This window comes from Camellia sinensis, chromosome 6 (assembly GCF_055761805.1).
Source record: "Camellia sinensis isolate YWXY chromosome 6, ASM5576180v1, whole genome shotgun sequence".
NCBI classification, from domain to species: Eukaryota; Viridiplantae; Streptophyta; class Magnoliopsida; order Ericales; family Theaceae; genus Camellia; species Camellia sinensis.
The window spans coordinates 170,241,608-170,264,801 of NC_138966.1; the positions used below are offsets into that span (position 1 = coordinate 170,241,608).

At 36.1% G+C, this 23,194-nt stretch overlaps 2 protein-coding genes across 51 annotated transcripts; one reads left to right on the top strand and one right to left on the bottom strand.

The window, feature by feature from the left end:
• The first annotated feature begins 8,315 nt into the window (after positions 1-8,315).
• LOC145793802 (UPF0481 protein At3g47200-like) lies at positions 8,316-8,777 on the top strand. Its single transcript, XM_082876673.1, has one exon. It carries the CDS (start codon positions 8,316-8,318, stop codon positions 8,775-8,777), a length of 462 nt encoding a protein of 153 aa, XP_082732799.1.
• A 3,480-nt stretch (positions 8,778-12,257) lies between these two features.
• On the bottom strand, positions 12,258-22,302 carry LOC114301252 (protein ENHANCED DOWNY MILDEW 2). Of its 50 annotated transcripts, none has more exons than XR_014333520.1 (7): positions 21,962-21,987; positions 21,818-21,876; positions 19,638-19,679; positions 18,920-19,030; positions 18,313-18,423; positions 15,266-16,813; positions 12,260-12,399 (listed from the first exon to the last, which is right to left on the bottom strand). XR_014333520.1 is itself a non-coding variant. In XM_082875308.1 (7 exons), exons 1-7 carry the CDS (start codon positions 22,020-22,022, stop codon positions 16,607-16,609), a joined length of 399 nt encoding a protein of 132 aa, XP_082731434.1. In that variant the 5' UTR covers positions 22,023-22,302; the 3' UTR covers positions 15,731-16,606. The 50 variants fall into 50 exon arrangements, 12 of the variants coding, with proteins under 12 accessions (XP_082731434.1, XP_082731441.1, XP_082731433.1 ...); XR_014333505.1 differs by lacking the exon at positions 21,962-21,987 and adding exons at positions 21,491-21,735; positions 22,135-22,283 and having other exon boundaries at positions 12,264-12,399; positions 18,920-19,886; XM_082875308.1 differs by lacking the exon at positions 12,260-12,399 and having other exon boundaries at positions 15,731-16,645; positions 16,742-16,813; positions 18,313-18,375; positions 18,920-18,982; positions 21,962-22,302.
• Between the last annotated feature and the right edge of the window lie 892 nt (positions 22,303-23,194).

The following is a 23,194-nucleotide window of genomic DNA, read 5'->3' on the forward strand; positions in this document are numbered from 1 at the left end:
AACCAAGTAAAAACAGAGGCATATTATGATATAATAAGCACAAAAAACAACTAAGGCATGGTCAACATGAAGCTTAGCTAGGTGCTCCCTCAAGAGGCCAAAAATGGTCCTTTTCGAGGACAACAAGGAGAGGGGGTGGCCCTCTCCTTTTGGAGACTTCAAGGCACCATCTCCACCACTGAAATCCCTCAAGATTTCAGTGGTGAAGAGGCCCAAACACCGAAGTCTCGAAACTCACTCAAAATAGCACAAAATGAGGCCTTTCAAGGCCTAAGAGGGGTCAAACACCCTCAAACCACAAAACACTCTAAACAAACTATTTAGAGGGCCTAAAAACAGAACTTTTTTGTATTATACACCAAGCTCAAAAACGATTTTAAGATAGGTAAAAACAAGATGCAAAAATGGGGTAAAAATGGGTAGTTTCTCACCCTTGTAGACCACCTTCACAAATGATGCTCCAATGGCCCTCCTTGGCTTGAATCCAACACCAAAACACCAAAATCAGCCCTTTAGAACCTCAGGAGCCAAAGGAAGGTGAAACACTAGGTGTTTGTGTGCAATAGTATGAACTAAAACACCTAGAGCACAAAGAGAGAAAAAGAGAGATAGGAGATATGTATGAACCCTAACTCTAAAACCAGAGCTTCTCTCTGTCTTTTCTATCTCTAAAATGTCTCAAGTGTCTAACCCTAAAGCCAAGAGACAAGGCTCTCTCTTATAGAGCTTATTGTCTTGTAAAGCTTACAAGACAAGCTTCTAAAGAGAGAAATCCCTCCATACACGTGTATGGAGGGGAGCAAAAAGCAAGACAGCTGTCTTAAAATATCTGCAAAAGCATATGCACAGTAGTCGGCCGGCCAAAAATGTCATTTTGACAAAATTGAGTGCCGACCGGCAACAAAAAGTGCCGATGGCAGCAAAAACCAGCCGGTGACCTCTAGCCACTGCCGGTGATGTGTGGGGATGCCTCACAAGGCATTCCCTGCCCCTCCAAGGCAAAACACAAGTGTTTGGTGCAAAACCAGACACTAAACAGTCAAGTTCAGAGATCCTGAGGCAGGGCGCGCAGCCGAGACCTCCGGAAACTCCAAATGAACACAATCATGGATAATCACCGAGTGTTCAAACGGTGACGTCCAAGTCTTGAGGATGGTCAAAAATGGGGTGTCTACAGTTGCCCCTCTTTGACAGAACTCGAAAGTCATAACAATGACGGGAGTGAATGTCAAAGCCCAGAGACGACCCATTTTTGACAACGCCGAAGACTCAAACAAACATGCAAAACAGACAAGATATGCGCCCGAAGACAGGGGCAAAATGCAAGACAATGCACAGAGCCGAGCATAACTTATGATCATGCAATATATACAAAACACTGTATAAAGAATGCAAAATGAAAATGCAAATGCAATGCAATTGAAATAATGCAAACTATATGCAAAGCAATTGAATCACGATCTGATCACGAGTGGTTCGAGACCACACCTATGTCAAATAGATTGATGGAGGTAACAAGTCTGTCTACCATAGAACGGTCAACTGAACTATGAGCATCGTAGACAGACACAAGAACAAGTATTTTGGGGGGATTGACATAAGTGGGGAAACGACCCGCTGGAGAAAGGACAATGATCCTAATGCCGGATGCGATAAGTATACTACAATGTAATATATAATGAAAATGCTGGGGAGGTGGCAATGGATATGGCACGCGGGCCAACCAAATCTTGCCTAGGTAAGGCATGTACGCATACAAGCCACGTCTAACATAGAACGGTCCACTGAACTATGTTTCGACACGAGAAGTATGGGCACATACCAGACCAAGCTCAATCATGGACGTACCCTTCTCCACTCATGTGTGCCGCGTTTGGATGTATTCGCACTGTTTAGTGCATCGCGCTCTCTTGCGCAACCTTTCTCCACTCGCGGTGTCGCGTTTTGACGTACCCTTCTCCACTCGCGCGTGCCGCGTTTGGACATATTCACACTGTTTAGTGCATCGCGCTTTCTTGCGCAACCTTTCTCCACTCGCGTGTGTCGGGTTTGGACGTACCCTTCTCCACTCATGTGTGCCGCGTTTGGACGTATTCGCACTGTTTAGTGCATTGCGCTCTCTTGCGCAACCTTTCTCCACTCGCGTGTGTCGCGTTTGGACATACCCTTCTCCACTCGCGTGTGCCGCGTTTGGACGTATTCGCACTGTTTAGTGCATCGCGCTTTCTTGCGCAACCTTTCTCCACTCGCGTGTGTCGCGTTTGGACATACCATTCTCCACTCGCGTGTGCCGCATTTGGACGTACTCGCACTTTCTTGTGCAACCCTTTCTCCACTCGCGTGTGTCGCGTTTGGACGTACCCTTCTTTACTCGCGTGTGCCACGTTTGGACGTACCTTTCTCCACTTGCATGTGCCGCGTTTGGACGTATTCGCACTGTTTAGTGCATCGCGCTTTCTTGCGCAACCTTTCTCCACTCGCATGTGTCGCGTTTGGACGTACCCTTCTGCACTCGCGTGTGCCGCATTTGGACGTATTCGTACTGTTTAGTGCATCGCGCTTTCTTGTGCAACCTTTCTCCACTTGCGTTTGTCGCGTTTGGACGTACCCTTCTCCACTCGCATGTGTCGCGTTTGGACGTACTAGCACTGTCTAGTGTATCACACTTTCTTGTGCAACCCTTCTCCTCTCGCATGTGGTACGTTAGGACGTCTACGATCTCAAACACTCAGATGCATTCCAGTGCTCAGTTATTCACTTTTCTCTTCTCGCGTGTGCTGCATTTGGATGCTTTTCTCCTTTTGCGTTTGATACGCTAACAGATGCTTCATTTGAGACTCCGGGTGTCCACGATAGTCACTTTTAGCCTTCTCCGTGTGAGACGCAGTGAGAATTGCATAATTTTCTTACATCCTTTATGTTGGAATGTATGGAACTATTCTTTCTTACTCACTTGCTTAACTGTTGTATTTATTTTGCATAAATGCTTCATCACAGCTTTCTCTACATGATCATAAGTTATGCTCGGCATTGTACATGTCATTTGCATCTTGCCCCTACCTGCGGGCTCATCTCTTTGTTATCTTGTATGCTTGTCTAAGTCTTCGGCCTCGTCAAAAATGGGTCGTCTCTAGGCTTTGACATCACTCCCGTCATCTTATGACTTTCGAGTTCTGTCAAAGAGGTGCAACTATAGACACCCCATTTTTGACCGTCCTCAAGACTTGGACGTCACCGTTTGAACACACGATGATCATCCATGCTCGTGTTCGTTTTGAGTTCCCGAAGGTCTCGGCTGCGCGCCTTGCCGTAGAACCTCTCAACTTGTCTGTTTTGTGCTTGGTTATGGACCAAGGACTTGTGGCTTTGCTTCTAAGGGAAGAGGGTGGCTTGTTGGTCATCCCTACAACCCATCGGCCAAGCCTTGTGCTTATCGGCCTTGTCTTCTTGCCATCGGCCATTGGTGGTGGCCGATCGGCACTCTTTTTGGCCGATCGGCACCCTTTTTGGTCGATCGGCCATATCTTTTGGCCGAGACCTTTCCACCTGCTTTTGCAGATATTTTTGTGCCAGCTGTGACAGCTGGTGAGCACAGATTTCATCCTCCATACACATATATGGAGGGATTGAAACAAGTCTCAAGCTTGCTCAACAAGCTTGAGATTTGATTTTCTATAAGAAGGGAGACCCCTCTCCCTTTCTAGAGGTTTTGAAATCTTGATATAGAAGATATATATCTCTCTATATATATATTTCCTCTCTCTATATATATTTGCACTTGTTTGTGCTCAAAAGTGTAATTTTTTCACACTTTTACACTACAACACCTAGTGAAACACCATACTCTTGTTGCTGAGGTACTTGAGATTTTTTTTTTTGAACTCAAAGTTTGGTTTTTAGCTCAAAAAGTTGCTGAAGTTACCTCTTTGAAGTTGTTCTACAAGGGTGAGTCACTAATCTTCTTTTAAGCTTTATGTTCATTGCTTACTTAGCCTTATTTTCATGCTTACTTTGGCTTAACTCTCAACTATAAAAAGCTTCATTTTCATATGTTTGAAATGATTGTTTAAGGTCTTTTTGGTGTTGGGGGTGATCTACCCCCTTGAGTGCCTTGTTTTGCCCTGTTTTGGGCCACTCCTTTAGGCTTTTGTTTTAGCCTTTGTTTGACCTTTCTACCACTGAATTCCAAAGGAATTTCAGTGGTGGAAAGTGTGTTTTGAGGCCTTAAATAGGAGAGGGTCATCCCCTCTCCTTGTGTCTTGCATGCTTGTATAGATGGCTCATCAAAGTAGCATGTTTGTCTAGCATGTATTGGTTCCATTTCAGCAAGTTTTTGGTGTTATTTTAGCATGCCTCAACACTTTTTAGGTTGGTTTGCTTCACATACTTGTAGTGCAATCTTACATGATAACCTAACATGCATCATGTGTTTGAACCATCATTCTAGCATGTTTTGGCTTAACTCCAAGAAGCTTTTGGCTATGTTTTACCATGCTTAAGGTCTGATTTGTGTTGTTTTGGTCATACATGCATTGCTTTGTATAGCCATGGTTCATACTAGCTCATTAGTCTTGAGTTTCCAAGCCACTAGCATGCATTACTTTGGCTATTCACATGATTTGGCATCATTTGTTATGTGATTTCAAAGCATGTTTCATTGCCATGCCCTCACATTTGTCACTCTTTCCATGATTTGAGGAGTTGGTTCTTTATGCCTTAAGAATAAGCCATTGTGTATGCCTTCATGCCTAAGCTTGTGAGCTATCATTTCAGTGTGTTTTGGGGGTTATTTTGCCATGATGTAACTCTGGTTTTTGTTGGCGAAGCCATCCCATGCTTGGTCTTAGTGGGTGTAGTGTAATCCTCCTTTTTGGCCTCGCATATTTTCATGCTTCATGCTCATCATGCTAGCTCATTTTGGCTTCCTTCCATACATGTTTTAGCATCATTTTGACATGCTCTAGGACTGTTTTGGGTTGCATTGGCCATATGCCTCATGTTTTGCATAGTTGTAGTACAATTGGCCTTGTTAGCTTTGAGCTTTAAGCACCATAGCATGCTTAATTTGTGACATGTATATGATTTGGCATCATGTACCATGACATTTCAGAGCATATAGACTTGCCATGCTCCCACTTCTTTCACCGTTTGAGTGCCTCTACGGGTTGTGCATTGTTGCCTAGCTTATGGACCAATATGTGTGCATGCATGTCTTCCCTTTTGGTGCCTTAGCTTTGGTGTTTATGGCCACTGTTTTGGACATGATTAAGGTCTTTCCATATCCGGTTTAAGTCCATCTTGCATGTTGTTTGCATTACATGTTGTTTGCATGCTTGTTGTTTACTTAGGTTGCATTCAATAGAGTTTGCATGCTATTAGCTTTGATAAATTGCTCATGTTGTTTGCATGTTGCATGTTCATGATGTTTAGCATGTTGTTGCATGCTTGGTGCATTGCATGTTGTCGCATGCTTGTTGCATTCCATGATATTTCCGTGCTTGTTGCATTACATTGTGTACATGCCTTGCATTGTATTGTGTTTGGAAAGGGTGTCAATCCAAACACAAGGAACGAGGGATGTTTCATACTTTAAGTGATGAAACGTACCTCATTTCTCGGTCGTCGACCCTCTTGATCATGCATGATAGAGGTTAAGGCATTTATGTATTTTTGTGTGCATTCATTTAACATTGATTTGTGCAACTTGGCCTCTTTGGCCATCATGCATTGAGATGCGTGATTAATGGCTCGAGAGTCGAGCACTACACTCCTTTGAACTTTAAACATGATAAAGAGTGTGGTGGTACACACATTTTCTTGCAAACACGCTACCATGCCTCTGTTCAGTGCTCTGTTGCAACAAAAGGAGAATTTGCAGGAAGTGGTGGTCGATCAACCATCAGAGCTGCCGACCGGCCATCTTAGTCTGCCGATCGGCTATCAATTTGGCCGATGATCATTTTCTTTGGCCGATGGACACTCCTTTTGGCCGATGACCTCTCAGCATGTCCATAAGGTGTATTAGAAGAATCTTGGAGGTTGGCACAGTTTTCAAGAGCTAAAACAGTGCAAACAGAGGCAACATGAGGCACGGTGGTGGATTTCCGAACGAAGCTAACCGAGCATGCATCTCTTCATCGCCTGCGAGGCCATTGCAGTATTCTTGATTAGTTTGTGCAACTTAATCATTTGATTGGTTTTGTAATATTCATTTAGCTTAGTATAGCTATTTGTTTCGATTCGATTGTGTAATAATTAATCAGCTAAGTTAGTTAATTAGTTTAGTTTGTAATAATTAGTTTAATTAGCGTAGCTAGTTAGCTTATTATTCGGACCCTCCGTTGAGAGGGCACAACTGTTGTAATAAGCGTACGTGTGTGTGATGCATGTCTTCCAACCTCCATTTCTTTCTTCTTTTTACTTAACCGCTTACGATGGTTAGTTTTAGGGCATATTTCAATTAGCATCCTTATCCTTGCATGCATGCATCCATTCATCTGTTTTGCATGCACCAGGCTCGGCGCATCATACTAATTGCATTGTTTTTCAATTCCAATTTGAATACATGCTATCTAGTTGCATTCACATGACATCTTAGAATAGTCGAGCCTATCTTAGTTGCTTTTTGCATGTGTTGCATTAGGCATTCTTAACATAGCTAAGATCATGCATTGATTACTAACTAGCTTCTTTTTTGGCTCGGAGTACTCTATGAGTGTTTTCGCTTTAACATCCCTGCATGAGATGTGTATGTTGCCATGTTTGCATGCTTGCCATGAGGCTAACTGCTTAAGTGATTAACTGCTTGAATGTCCGTGGGTGAAGGTTGGATTGCTTGAATTAGAACAATTCATCAAAATGTGCGTTTTAAGTCCACTTAAGAGTGGCAAAATCATGTTTTCTAAGCCCACTTGAGGGTGGCAAAATCCACGACTTAGCCTACTTGCGAGTAGCACCTCTAAACCATTTTCAAACAAACAAACATGAAATGTTTTGTTCCAACTTAGGCGATCCAGTCTATACTTGTATGATGTGCGCATCACATAGTAACTCTAGATTAATAACCGGAATAAGAACGCATGTGTTTTCAAAAAACAACATATCATGTTAGTAAAGGCCGATCCTTTGATCGGGCAAGCGGGGATGCTCATTGCATGACCTTCCCCTCTCGTACCCAAGTTCCCGAGCCGAGGCAACTTTGGTGATGACGGACACGTGGCCTTAGGCACGAGTCAGGGTTTCCTAAATTTTTCAAAATAAAACATTTAGGTAGCGACTCTGTATCTAGCAAAGTAGTCCATGTTTGGCACTTTTTTATAAAAATCAGTTTTCCAAAACGATTTGTCGAATTTGGACTTTTTGGTGATTTATCGATCTCACATTGCACTTTGTGAGATTAGATTCAGAACCGTGACACGAGTCTGAACTGTAGTAGCTAAGAACAAAACGATTCGTGCCCTCGCACGCGGAGAGCGGAGTTCCGGGCAGTCTACACTGCCCCAGTTAGAGAATTTGGGAACAATCTTAACTTCATATAGTCATTATTGGTAAATTCACCGCACTGAGCCGCGAACCTAGCAATATGCTCAACTGTTGACTGGTTTCCATTCCTATAAAAAAGGGCAAAATCTAGTATCCTGAAACCTCTTGAGTATTCATGTACCCTGTCTACCCATTCTGGGTACGGTTTCCTATACACAGGAGTCTGAACCCCCTGAGCCATTGGTCCACACATCTCTCTAACAATGTTAGCAATTTGGTCCCTAGAGACCATATTTTGTGCCTATTGAACCACTACTGGAGGAACAAACAGAGGATTTGGTGGACAACCTTGTGCTTGGGGTCTTCTTGGTCCATAAGGTGGTATATTTGGGGTTGGTTATCCCTGTGGTACTGGCTGCTGTTGAGGATATGGATGACCTCTCTGAGCCTGTCTTGCAAAAGGACCTACGAAAGGTGCTGGAACAGGTGTTGTGTCTCTTCCATTTGTAGGAAAACCTTCCAACCCCTCGGGTACAAATTCGAATAAAGGGTTAATGAAACCTCTTGTGCCAGGTATGGCTTCGAACATGGGATTCGGAATCATCCTTATGCCATTTTCTTGTACTGGACCAGATCCACCAATTTGCATGACTTCACTGTTAAGTAATGAGGCATTTTGACTTGTCATAGGCCTCGAAATAGGTTCATACCAAGACTGAGGTGATGGTCTTTCATAGTTTTGATTACTAGTTTGACCATTAGAATGTCCATTAATTTGCATAGGTTGTTTATCTCTAGCCAATCTTTGCTGAGGGACATTTGGAATTTCGTCCATGTGTCTTGTATTTGTTGGTTGGTGGATATTCACAAATGGGATAGTGGAGATCCCACAGTTACGAGTTACAGGCACAACAGAGTCTCCCCTTAGAAACCTAGTCGCATATGAGCAATGCTTACCAGATGCCTATTCGAAATATGTTTGTGACTATATTGCCTTCATGGGTTGGCTCATCAATTCTTCACAAGACGTTGAGAAACTTCGTCGGAGTGGAATTATTGAAAACTGGATAGGGGATGATGAAGTGGTCAATACAATGTTGAACAAGATAGACAAGAACGTCATGATACCTGTCACCCCATTCAATTATTCAGAAATCTCCAATAAATTGAATAAGCATTGTAAGAAACGGTTGAACGTGTGGATGGCAAACTTAAGGCGTAATTATTTCAACAGTCCATGGTCTTTGCTTTCCTTTCTTGCCGCTGTCCTGCTACTTGTTTTGACAATCTTATAAACTGTATTTTCTATTCTTTCTTATGTTTCACCTAAATCTTAAATCATATCTGTCACTACAGTATCAATTATTGTCTCACCTTTAAACAAACTTGCATAGTTAGTTCATCAGTTGCTCTGTTTTTAAGACATGTCTTATTGATGTAATTTGGATTTTGTTGTACCGCTTGTACTACATAAATCATCAATAAATTTCCTTTTGTCCATAAAAAACGATGAGCCTACAACAATTCCCAAGATTTAGGGGGATTGAGAAAAGGTTGTTGTTTCAATAGTTTTTTTTATTGATGTAATTGTTATGGTTGATCCAAAGAGTCCAGTTGATGGAATTCATTGAAGATCCATAAGTCATATAGGTCGTGAGCTCCTGCGAAATCGTTTCTTCTGGGGCTTACAAAATAAATTCTTAAAAATCATTTTTAACGTACTCATTATGCTTTATATCAATAAATTTTTACATTTTCCAATAATAATGTCCCCCCTCCAAAAAAAAAAAAAAAAAAGACAGAACAAAACAAAACAAAAGAGTAAAAAGGGTGAAAGACGTAAATCACACAAAAATAATTCATAAATGGAGAGCCGGTCAATATGTCTGGCTGCCGAGTGGATTGATAGAAAAGGGTAAATTACACCTGCCTCTCTTGAAATTTGAAAAAAATAATATAATTTTTGACATAATTACATTGAGTTTTCTTGTTATTTTAATTTATGTAACACTTAATTCTTTTTTTTTATTCTTTTTTTATCAATAATTTGTTAGTTATACAGATAAAAAAAATTTGTTATCTCTTTTATACTAAAATATATATCTTATATTATTTATTTTGTGTTTTTATAATCTGTGATAGTTTGATACATTTTAATCTCATTAAAAAAAATTAATATAATTATATTAAAATTATAAAATTTAATATATTTTTTAAAAATTTCAAAAAAATCTTTGTAATTTATCCGTCAAAAAAAAAGAGAGTAAATGACTATTGTCTTGCTTTGATTGTTTGGGCAAGAGATGCGTGAAGAGAAGTGAGGAGAGCACTAATGTATGCACGAGGTGATTGAGCGGTTTTATTTTATTTTATTTTTATTATTTTAAAGATCAACAACAAGTAATATTTTATTACTAATAATCATTCAAGAACTGGGTGCAAAGAGGAGAAAACAACTATGATATTAAACTTTGCCACAACATTAATTTAATGCTTTATTAAATAAACTATAATAAAGTCACATTCAAAAAAGTTATAATTTATTATCGAGTGCCACTATCTTTATTGATATACCCATTTACCATTATTGTAGTAGTGTAAAGTAAACAATAATGGATTTAATATTTCAAACGATGGTTCCACCACTGCAGATTAATGTCACCCTGACCATGGTATATATTTGATTGGCTGGGCTAAAAGTTGTGTTGACGCATGTTTTTCATCAAGATCACACAGTAGGTTTTTACCGACCTAGTTTGTGTGAAATTGTTGCAAAATAGGTAGAAATCGGAAACTATGTTTCAAATTCGATTTCTGCAACCCCTATCTTTTCAATTTCTTTCATGTTTTGTTTTTATTTTTATTTTTATTTTTTGTGAGGAGTCTTATCTTCTAATAAAGTAATTGACGTAGAAAACTCATCCAAAAAAATTGATAAGTTGTTCAAATTCAATTTTTGTATGATAAAATTTACACTTAAAATAAATTTAAATTACATATTTTTTTTTAATATATTTTAATAAATTTTATAAATTTCTAACATTGATGCCATATTAATAGACTCATCATGTAACTCAATTATTTATCATGAGCCGCGTTTTGTTGTGTTGGTTGGTGAGGGCTATTCTGAATTCAGATAATTCAATGTCATAGTATGTGAAAATTTAAGTTGATACGATATTAGTATTCATCTAATCAGATTAGGACTGTTTAAAAATCCGTTCAAACCGGTAATCCAGACCAAACCAGACCGAATCATACGGTTTGGTTCGGTTCTATTAAGAATTGGTTCGGTTTCGGATTAAGAAATATGAGAACAGTAAAAGCGGTTCGGTTAATGGATTTTATGAAAAAACCGCGATTCGGACCGAACCGAACCGAATTTTAAAAGATATATATATATAATATCAAGTTTTATTTTTATTAATTGGTTTTTTATAATTTTAATGATATTAGGAGGGTATATATATGTAATATTAAGTAATGCCTTAATATTATTAGTTTTTATCGTGAGTTAAATGTAATTAGTTTGAGTAATTATTTTGCTAATATTAACAATTTATTCTTGTAAATAGAAAGTTTTGGAACCGTAAACCGAACCGTAAACCAAACCGTTTTTTTGGTTTGGTTCTGGTCCAATTTTACAAATATAACGGTCTGGTCTGGTTCTCAAAATCACAGAACCGTTAGGATCAGTTCGGTTCTTGGATTTTCTTAGAACCGAACCAATCCGGACCGTGTACACCCCTAAATCAGATGATATATGTTTTGGAAAAATGAGCAATTTATTCTAAAATTACATTTACCGTCTATTTTATTAATCTATGATCCAATGTAACTAATACTTCAACAACTTTATTTTTCACATTGAATATGTGGGGGCCGAGTATTGAGAGTCGTAGAGATTCCGGATAGTCGGACCTGGGAGAATCGAAATTCGTGGCACTCAGCATTGGCTCGCAAGCTTGAATCCAACTTTACTCGGCCAAATAGCCGATTAAGCAAGGGGCCGAGTAAAGAGCGGTCTACTACAAAATGTGCCGAATATGGAGTTGGAAATGGATCTAATCCCGAGGCCCATGGAAGAAAAGATATAAATAGAAAAACATCAGTCAGAAAGAGGTATGTGAGAATTGGTGTGCTTCACTTAGAATACAAGCATTCTTGAGTGTGGAGACTGACTTGTCTGTCGGAATGCTAATTCTGACACCCCCAACCGGAGTGTTTATTTCTTTTCAGGTGACTATCAACGGATCACGAGCTCCCCCAAGATCAAAAGAGTATTTTCAAACCACTTCTTCACATAATATTTACTTGATGAATACTATAATGCCGACAATTTAAATAGTAAGCGAAGGTGGACACCAGCTAAAAGACGATTTATAGTGGCTTCATGTCAATCCCAAAAAAGTTGGGATGCTGGTTCCCAAAAGCAAAAGCAACTTTAAAACAAACAAAAGCACGCTCTCCTTTCCTCTTTCTCTCATGACTCGGTTCTTTTTATAAAGGGCCTACCTCTCATTTTCAAATTCAATCATACCCATATGCAAAGAAGGAGACAGAGTAACTAGCAAGAAAAACAATTTTGTAGTTTCTAACATGTAAGTTCTATGTTGTTGTAAACATTTTTTTTTTATTTTTTAAATTTAAATTTTAATTTCATGAACTAAACTTCCTTCATCTGCTACATCTTTTTAATTTAATTTATTTATATTTACATATGGCAAAGCATGTAGACACTTTGAACAATCCTCTGTTTTTAATTTTTTTTTTTTTTTTTTTTTTTAACAAATTTTATTTTTATTTTTATTGATTTTGTTTTGACAGAGTTTCTACTAATTTTATGGGATATGGTGCCCAATTCAAGAGTTGAAGATTATGTCTCCCTTCATTTAGACAATAAGCTTACTCACCTGTCTCATATGTTAGATAATATCTCAATGGGACCACATAATTAAATGTGGTGTTATCATTTATAAGAAGCTTACAATTTAAGTGATTCAATTTAGTTAATAGGCTTAAGGGTATATGTGTTATGGACCTAATGTGTAGATACTAGTTGTATAATTTCTATTTCTATGAGGGGCAGAAATAGAAATTAAAACATATTGGTTAAAGTTGGTTTTCATTACCTTTCAGTTTTAAAACCAATAATGGTTAATTTATTGGTTTTCATTACCTTTCAGTTTTAAAACCAATAATAGTTAATTTATTGGTTTTCATTACCTTTCAGTTTTAAACCAATAATGGTTAATTTATTGGTTTTCATTACCTTTCAGTTATGAAAACCAATTACAACCTTTAAAAGGTTATGGTCCCTATTCCTTCCTAAGGTGAAAGATAAGAACATTGTTTTGTTTTTCTAAATCCTCTCAAGGAGAAACATAAGGCACCAAAGGGGAAAGGATTAGAAGGCAATAACATAGTCAATATCAAAGGTTCTATTGACAATCAGACGCTTCCGTTTAACCGTTCATCGATGGATTCAGGTATGTCGTTTTAGTCTTGTTTTCTTGATGATATACATGGTAAATGATCCAAAGTGTAAGGTTTATGTTCTGAAATTTTATGTTAACAAGTGGTATCAAAGCGGTTATATCATGTGTATTATCAAAATAGATATGCTTTTATTCATCCTATTTAGTTTCTTGGAATCAGATTCTGTTTTTGTATTTCTGTTTTTCCCTCTGCTGCAAATTCTGTTTTGTTTTATGGAAATGGAACATAATTCGGATGGGCGGTTCATTTTTCAAATGGATGAACATCATGTATTTATATATATATAGATATATCTTGCGATTTGATCGGTTTCATTTTGAACATCATAAAAAAAAAAAAAAAAAAAAAAAAAAACTATTTGTTTTTTGAACCGTCAATTATATATATATATATGTATATAATTGGAATTGCTGCAGATTATATAACATATACGGGGTCACAAATTTAGAAATCTTTAAATTTAATGTAATTTCATACAACGTCTACAGAAATTTAATTTTCTAACATTCTCAATATAAGTCAATTCAAACAAGATGTCACAAAAGTGATCTCTCTTGTCTAGATTGTTTTATATGGAATGTTTTGAAGTTCATGTCTGTGTATCTCATGCGGGTATTTATCGGTCCAAAGACATGATTAAGACTTGGCAGAATTACACACACATTTTGTGGTGATAAACATGTGCCAATTGTCAAGGAAACCTAATGTGAATAATAAATCCATCAAAAGATAGATTTGTAATTTGACATAGCTTATTGTCAATGTTTGATCATTACAACAAGAATACCACTTACAGTTAATATCACTACCCAAAGGCTTGGTATTAATGTTGTGCTAGGTATCTTGAGATGTTGTCATTAAATTAATTTATTTAGAGATTATCTGTTTGGTAACTTAATGTGAAGATGAGGTAATTGTTCCTGAGGAACAAACTCTAATCTGTGCCATTAAGGCGATCCACCAGAGAAAGGAGATTTGCATTTTCAGATGATTATATTGTATATCTCCAGGAACATGAGGTAGAAAATGGAATGTCGAAAGATGATCCAATCAAGTTCCTAGTTGTAAAAGAAAGAGTGCAGAGTGGACAGATTTCCATAGAGCACATTGGGACAAACTCCATGATAGCGGATCCACTTACGAAGGGACTACCACCCAAGGTCTTTCATGAGCACACTGCTCAGATGGGTGTTGTTCTATTTGAGAACATTTTAGTTTAGTGGGAGTTTGTATTTATATTACTGCTTTATGTCAGCCTTGAGTTTTATCTATGTAATTAGATTAATTTCTGCAGAAATTAAGTATTCAGTTTATTACGCTCTGTTACGTATTGTGAAGTATTGATCTCAATAAAGTTAAGTAGGACCAGTTGGACATAGGCATGTATGGATCACATCACATGTAATTTCCATGCTACGCATCCATGATTGATCTATGTCATTTAGCTATATTTGTATACGTGACCATTGGTGGGTCGAGTTACGATTGATGTAACGAAGACCGCTTTGATCCTATATTAATATAGTTAATGGACAAGATTGTTTGGATACCCTCAAGTTATGATAACAAATTTCTGAGCTCACTAAAGTTAAGCACATTTTTCAAGATACATATGTGGTCCAGTGGGAGATTGTTAGATAATGTCTCAATGGGACCACATAATTAAATGTGGTGTTATCATTTATAAGAAGCCTACAATTTAAGTGATTCAATTTAGTTAATAGGCTTAAGGGTATATGTGTTATGGACCTAATGTGTAGATACTAGTTGTATAATTTCTATTTCTATGAGGGGCAGAAATAGAAATTAAAACATATTGGTTAAAGTTGGTTTTCATTACCTTTCAGTTTTAAAACCAATAATGGTTAATTTATTGGTTTTCATTACCTTTCAGTTTTAAAACCAATAATGGTTAATTTATTGGTTTTCATTACCTTTCAGTTTTAAACCAATAATGGTTAATTTATTGGTTTTCATTACCTTTTAGTTATGAAAACCAATTACAACCTTTAAAAGGTTATGGTCCCTATTCCTTCCTAAGGTGAAAGATAAGAACACTGTTTTGTTTTTCTAAATCCTCTCAAGAAGAAACATAAGGCACCAAAGGGGAAAGGATTAGAAGGCAATAACATAGTCAATATCAAAGGTTCTATTGACAATCAGACGCTTCCGTTTAACCGTTCATCGATGGATTCAGGTATGTCGTTTTAGTCTTGTTTTCTTGATGATATACATGGTAGATGATCCGAAACATGAAGTTTCATGTTCTGAAATTTATGTTAACATCATAGGCACTTTGAATGTAAACCAATGATTTTTAAACCAATGAGGCAGTGGTAGCACTGCAGGAAAAAATCGATACGTATGGGTCGATTTATAAAATCACGCAGTATATGCATTGTTAATGAGGTAGTGGTAGTACGGCAGGAAAATTGGCTTTTACCAGTGTTTCAAAAACGTCGCTAAAACTATCAAAAATGTCAACAAAACATATATTGGTGTTTTAAAATTACATCAAGGACACAGCCATCGCTATAACTTAGCGACGTTTTATAAACGCTGTACAAGATCTTTTGCGGCATTTTTTAAAACGCCAGCATAAAAGTTGCCCTACCCACAAATGACATCATACTAACTTATAGTGGGATTTTTATTAAAACGTTGCTAAAAGCCTTTTTTCCAAAATAAAAAAATATCTAAACCTAACCAAAATTTTTTCCAAATAAATTTACAACAAAACAACAAAATCTAATCAATATATGAATTCCTTCCTCCAAAAAAAAATTAAAAAAATCTAATAAAAGCAAAATTCAAATTACACAATTTACAATAACTAAAACATTTGATCACCTTTAACATTCAAAATAAATTGGAACCAATTAAGCCATAAATATTTTTAGAAAAATACAAATTTGACCAATGGAAATTTATGACATAACAAAAAATTAAAAATATTTACAGACATGAGCATATCATGACACACTACTACTTCATGGCATTAAGTTCACTTTTTGCCATGGCTGCTAAGGTGGTACTCCAAATGCATGCACTTAAAACAAAATAAGACATCTATGAGAATTGGACAAGTTGTTTGGATACAATAAAAACATTATTAGACATTATCAATAGGAACGGTACACATTAACAAATTACTCAAAAGTAATTATAAGTAATTAACAGTAACAAACTAATGAGGGCAATGTTATGGAACAAACGTGATAATGACAGAAAGAGCACTAGCAGCCATCATGAAGAAACCATAAATAAATAAATAAATAAAATTCAAAAGGCACTAAGATAATTGAGAGTAAGAAATAAATCTAGTATGTATTTATTGCAGAAAAAAAAAAATTCAGACACATACCAAATGCAACTCCAACTGTTGTTTGCATGGTTCCTACAATGTAGCCATTAGTAATCATACTCATACATATACTTCAGACATTAGCATGAAGAATCCCGTCCCACAATGATGGTTTCAACCAATTCCAATTCACAAATCATTTTGGAAATTCATAGATGGACTTTCTTTCTTATTAAGTCCATATGTGGCCTTTTTGAAACTAAATATATGCAAACATGGGCAACCATAGACAACCCTCCAAAACTCAGAGGGGCATGCAAACTAAACAAGTACAAAGCCAATGTGCTCCATATACTCCCACTGTCACACAGAATATTAGATGTTCTGTCAAGTGATTGTTTATAGCCCTATGATTTCAAAATCTAGCATATTAAATAAAAGAAACATTATTCTCACCAATTGTGACCCTGTTGGAAATTCTTTCGGATGGACAGTCATCCAATCCCTCTCCTCAAAGTTGAAGTCATTCTATCAAAAAAGAATCAAAAACCACCAAAATGACAATGAGGAAGCAAGAAAGGGGAGCTAAAAACAACCAAAATAGAACAATCAATGATAGTTATTAGTAAACCCCAACTGTAGTCGAGCAAGGCCATTTGAGAAAATATATAACTAGGACTTGCATCACTAATCATATCCACTCTAGTATATATTTTTGCAGCAATCCATTCAAGCATACACATATTTGAAACAATAATTATGTTTATGGTGAAAATTTCTACATATAAGCACAACCTGAAGTTGTTAATTATCCAAAAGCAAAGCCAGTTCGTCATAAAGATTTTTAGAAGCTAACAAGAAAAAGCTAAAACCAAATAGCAACGAGTAGAAGATTAGCAGTAATTTCGAATTGTATACAAAACATTTGTGTTAGGTATTTATTCTTGGCAATCCCGTTTGACAAACTCCTTTAGGTTGTAATTTTATTCGAGCTTATATTTTCAGTGAGGCTATGAGTTTTTAAATGCGAATCCAATCCGAATTGTGCCTATGTAGAGGAGTTTGTGATCTTATCCTATCATGTTTGCCACTTCGTTCACTATGTTAGGGATCGCTGGAAGTTAGGATTTTATGCTCGAGTGAACTTTACTGCACTCGAGCGAGGTTCGCTCAAGCGGCCATTCTTGCGCTCAAGTAGAGATCACGGATCAGTTTTCTATGAATATGTGGTTTCATCCGTTTTTAGGGTTACGACTTCCAGATCTTCTTCTTGGATATTAGGGTTTATATCTAGAGTTTCTTCGCTAGTTTCTTTGATGGTTGTTTGAGTTTAACTCATGGTTTGAAAAGTATACATCAAAGGATTGGTTGTTTCATTCAATACAAAAGAAAGAGTTGTTCTTCTGTAGATTTTATGGAATTTGGGCCTGAAGCTTTGGTGAATTCTGGAGTGGCTCATCGTCGTGGATTCGACATTGGCGTTATGGATTCAACATTGGACAAGAAAATTCCGAGGTGAAGACCGTGGTGGAAGAGGCATATAGGGTCAGTTCAATTCGGGCGTGGATTCGCTAGGTAATTGAGAGTACACTTATGTAATTCCTTTGTCTTCTTAATGGATTGCTTTGTGGCTTTGGCCCGTGGTTTTTTTTATCACAATTGGAGGCGCTCCAATTGTGGTTTTTCCACGTTAAAATCGTTGTATCGATTTGTCTTGATTGTTTAATTGGAATTGTTATTTACTACTTAAAATTGATACATAATCCCAAACCAAAATCTAGGGGATTTTTAGATTTTTTCAATTTGTAACCAAAAATAAATAAATCACAATCATACTGATTTTTGCCACTATTTTTGTTTGCATTAAAATCAATAAATATTTAAGGATTGAGCCTTACGACCTTTCAACAATAATCTTACCATGGAATATACCGAATCCGATAGCAAACAATCCAAATCTAATGCATTTACAGGCCTAGCCCAGACATAGACACTACAAATTTATGATTATTAAAAGCTCAGTTTACCTTTGCTTGTAAAACATCATAGTTTTTGTATGAGCACCCCATCCCCGTCTTATCAAGCTTCTTCTTCATAAGAAAATTGAAATCATTAGCTCAGCAACAAAAGTCAACTATCTGTTTAGAGAAGCAATAAACAATTAGGCACTTGAAATCGAAAGTTACAATACTGAGAGTAACTAGTAAATCACATTATATGCTCGATTATCATCTATCGTTTACATTGACAAATTTTAAGAAGATTCTATCCTGCAGCACCATCCACCATCCCAGTACCCATTGTTTTCAATTTCTTCACAATTATTGTACTTTTCAATTAAATTTCAATCATACTTTTCAGTATGATTGTGATTCACAATTATTGTACTTTTCAATTAGATTTTTTCAATTTGTAACCAAAAATAAATAAATCACAATCATACTGATTTTTGCCACTATTTTTGTTTGCATTAAAATCAATAAATATTTAAGGATTGAGCCTTACGACCTTTCAACAATAATCTTACCATGGAATATACCGAATCCGATAGCAAACAATCCAAATCTAATGCATTTACAGGCCTAGCCCAAACATAGACACTACAAATTTATGATTATTAAAAGCTTAGTTTACCTTTGCTTGTAAAACATCATAGTTTTTGTATGAGCACCTCGTCCCCGTCTTATCAAGCTTCTTCTTCATAAGAAAATTGAAATTATTAGCTCAGCAACAAAAGTCAACTATCTGTTTAGAGAAGCAATAAACAATTAGGCACTTGAAATCGAAAGTTACAATACTGAGAGTAACTAGTAAATCACATTATATGCTCGATTATCATCTACCGTTTACATTGACAAATTTTAAGAAGATTCTGTCCTGCAGCACCATCCACCATCCCAGTACCCCTTGTTTTCAATTTCTTCACAATTATTGTACTTTTCAATTAAATTTTATATAAAAAATGATATAGGTAAATGATAATAATACTAATGGACAATATTATCAATTGCAATCTATTTAGCACTTTTTAAATGTTACCCCCAAACGTACATTTGCATAGTGAAAGTATTGCTTGATTTCAAAGGACTTCCAAAATAAACATTCGCTGAAGATATGTATTCTCTTGAAAGAAGCTATGCTAGCCACTAAACATACTCTCAGCTGTTATCTTTATCACAAAAGACCATAATTTATATCCAACATCATATTAAAGCATGCCCAAAGATACTTCATGCAACGACAAGGATTATGGTGAAATCACATCTTGAGACAATGAAATGAAAGTATCAGACAATTGAGAGATAGACAACGTGAGAGAGAGAGAAAGAAAGAATAGAACACAAATCCTTACCATGTCACCATCTTGTACATAAAAATGAAGCACATCAACAATCTACACATTGAGAATTAATTTTTAGCATTCATATAAGAATGACTCTTGTGGTCAATGCTTTATCCATATATGAGCAGAATCAGAACATGAGATGGAGAAACAAAAGATAATATCCTCCAGAAAATAGAGCACTTTGTTGTCAATTATGGGATCTAAACCAATCTAACTTGTCTCCAAAGCCAAATGACCAAAAAATCCAGAAGCATCCTACAAAATTGAAATTTCATAAGTTTTAGTAATTGTCTAATGCCTTCTTACTTTCACCACCAAAAGGTTTAATAGTTAAAAAAGGAAAAGAAAAAGAAAAAGCATTGAAATGGGTCATTATTATTCCATTCAAATTCATACGTTCAACCACATCCTTTGCATTTAATTAAAAATTCTTCTAGGCCTCTACAAGTAAAATATTTAAAAATTTGGAATCAATACATAGAACTATATGCTTTGAGAAGGAAACTATCTGCTTTGTTGATTCCACTTTCTACTGATTCATATCAAATGGAAAAGAGAAACTTAACCATAGGAACTTAAAAACTGTAAAGGAAGAGTTTGGTTTAGGGGAGCAATGGGCTCCAATGCACATCACAATTGAATCCATTAAAGGTAACAGAAAAAAAATTTTAAAAAAATAACCATCCATGACAGCGCATACGAAAATTTCAAGAAACCATTTAATCAAACTATATCAGTTTCAATTGTTGAGCAACTGTATTGGTTATGTTTGAATCCAGGATTTGTGGAGAGAAAAGAGAAGGAAAGGAAAAAGATATAAAAAGAAAGAGAAAAAAAGCTTGGCAGCTTAGTTGCTAAGTACAGTGTCGGTCCACTTCTGACTGACTGTCCATAGAGAATCAAGTCTTCCTAGCTAATTCCATATTCTGTCTCGAGACATTCGTACATATGTATTGGGTTCACTTAGCTAAATTCCATAAATAGAAAAGTCAAGTAGCTGAAACTATCAATAGAACCAAACCATGACCTCATAGAAAACCAAAATAAGCATTCCAATTGGTCAGGATTACCAAAAAATAATAATAATTAAGGGAAAAAAATCCCACCATTCTTATGGCACCAAGAAACATTTTCAAACCCAGACATCAACTCAACAGATAAATTATTAGTCCGGCACATACTAACATCACACAGAATAAGAAAAGTGAAGTGTACAGTGATAAAGTGATAATCATAATAATGAAACTGAATGTAATGTGTGACCATGTCTGAGAAATATCTAACGCAAAATGCCATTAAATCTCCTGTCATAGCAATATAAAAACCGATTAGGGCTCAATTCCCCCAATTTATCGAACAAATAGCATACACAAGACACAATTTGCGGAAACAAGTCGCATTGTGAATTGTCTGGAACCAAAAACAGCAAAAACATGTAATGTAATCATTCAATCTCCATCAAAAACCAGAGACACATTCATGGATATATATTTTAGAGAGAGAAAAAACATTAAAATTGTTTCTCTCCCTGAAACTTCTTGTCTCAATCACCTCTCCTTGGTTATAAAGGAGTAAATTCATTGAGATAACACAAAGAATTCAAGAACAGATACCCAAATCAGAAGATTTTAGTGCTATATGACCAAAAACCAGTTGTCAATCTAAGCACTAATCCTTGTTTAAGAAAACACAACAAGACCAGTGACGGTTAATGTTCTTCAAAGATGTCTTAGATAAACATATAAAACTATATAAACACACATATGTAGTGAGATCATCGAATAAAGAGCAGAAATAGAGAAAAAGTAAGAGAAAAACATAGAACGCTTATGCAACTAAAAAATATAAAACAACCATACTTGAGAGAAACATAACCCTAGATCAGATCCAAATCATCCAAACCAAGCTCGAGCCATCATTTATGGAAGAGATGAGAACCTAGATCGCCGACGAAAATCGAAACCTAAGCAAGAGTTTATGTATAAATAGAACACAGATCCAGATCGTTACTGTGTAGTGATGAAAATCTCTTAATCTTAAGTGAACTCACAGAAATCTAGATTAGACTCGATGAAGAACAAGCCCCAGAATGAAAATCAAAACCCTAATCAAATGTAAATACAATAATTTTCAATAATAAATTTGAGCATATATGAAAACTAGTAAATCGAATACAAGATTGCTACCATGAAAGCTATGTATCTCAAGTGAACTCGGCAACTCCAAATCAAGAGCGATTGGATACCTGAATCCATGAAAAACAAAGACCCAGATTGATAAAGACATCAAAAAATCGAAAGGAATCGAAGGAAAATATCAAATCCTAAGACCTAGTGCACAAATCGAAATAAAGATCCAGATTGGACAAGAAACTATTGAGATTAGAAACATCAATCTCTTTGTAGATCTACAAACTCCAAGAAGTTCATTGCTGGTTACATCCACGGCTCCTTAGGGCTAGTGAAAGAGAACAATTTTAGAGAGAGACAGAGAGAGAGAGAACCATTTGGAAATGTTTGAATAGATATGGGGTTAAGTCTCTGTGAAGTTAAACAGACTTATCTCATTCAGACTCAAAGGGCATTAGGTGATATCACGCTTTGAAAAACGCATTTGCCACTGAGATATATCATAACCTTTTTTAAAGCGCTTTGATCCTAACGCCATTATAAGTTACTTTTTTAGTAGTGTAGTGGACCAATTTGCTTTTTTTAATTGGTGGCACATGAATATTCATGATGGAGTTTTTATAGCCAATCAGGTAAAAAGGATTCGATTTTAAAGCTGGATTTTGAAAATACGTATATGATAGCATGGAATAAAATAAAAGAATGTCCGAGTTTAGATTTATTGTCACCTTGTTTAGATTATATATTTACATAAATATTTAAAATAATAAATTAAATATAATAATATTTCAACTATATTTTTCTTTTTCTTTTCAAATCTGGTCACCTTCAAACGAGTTGATTTGGTGGAAGACTTGCTTTTAAACTCATGAAAGGTACATTTGTTGCATTACTTTAATTATACCGAAAAGTTTTTTTGAGGAATGAGTATTTTATTACTAAAGCCAAGAAGAAAAAAAATGTCCCTTAATTACATTGGAAAGTGAAGAGTAACTTGACTTGAAGTGCTAAAAAAGATTAGGGTTTCTATAAAGTGATCTATGCCCTCTCACTTTCTGATTCATGCATATATGATTCATATGAAATATACTCTTCTAACTATTGGAAATATGAGGGATCACACATGCTAGAGAGATTGCAAGAGGGAAAATGAATTCTTTGTTGGAAGAACAAACTCAATTTGAATTTGAAGATGGTGAATTCCAGAGAAGAGAAGAAGCTGCCAGAGCATTCAAAAGTGAATAAGAGAAGTTCAAAATGAAGAAGAAAATGAAAGCAACTGGAAGGAAGATGAAGCTTCAAGGAAGCTCTATTGATAAAGCTTAAGAAGGAAGACACATCGTAGCGCGCACACATGTTTGTGAAATCTATAAATAGATAGGTTATGTGGTTGTTTTAGAAAGAGTGGGAGAAGAAATGTAATTTCCAGGGAGA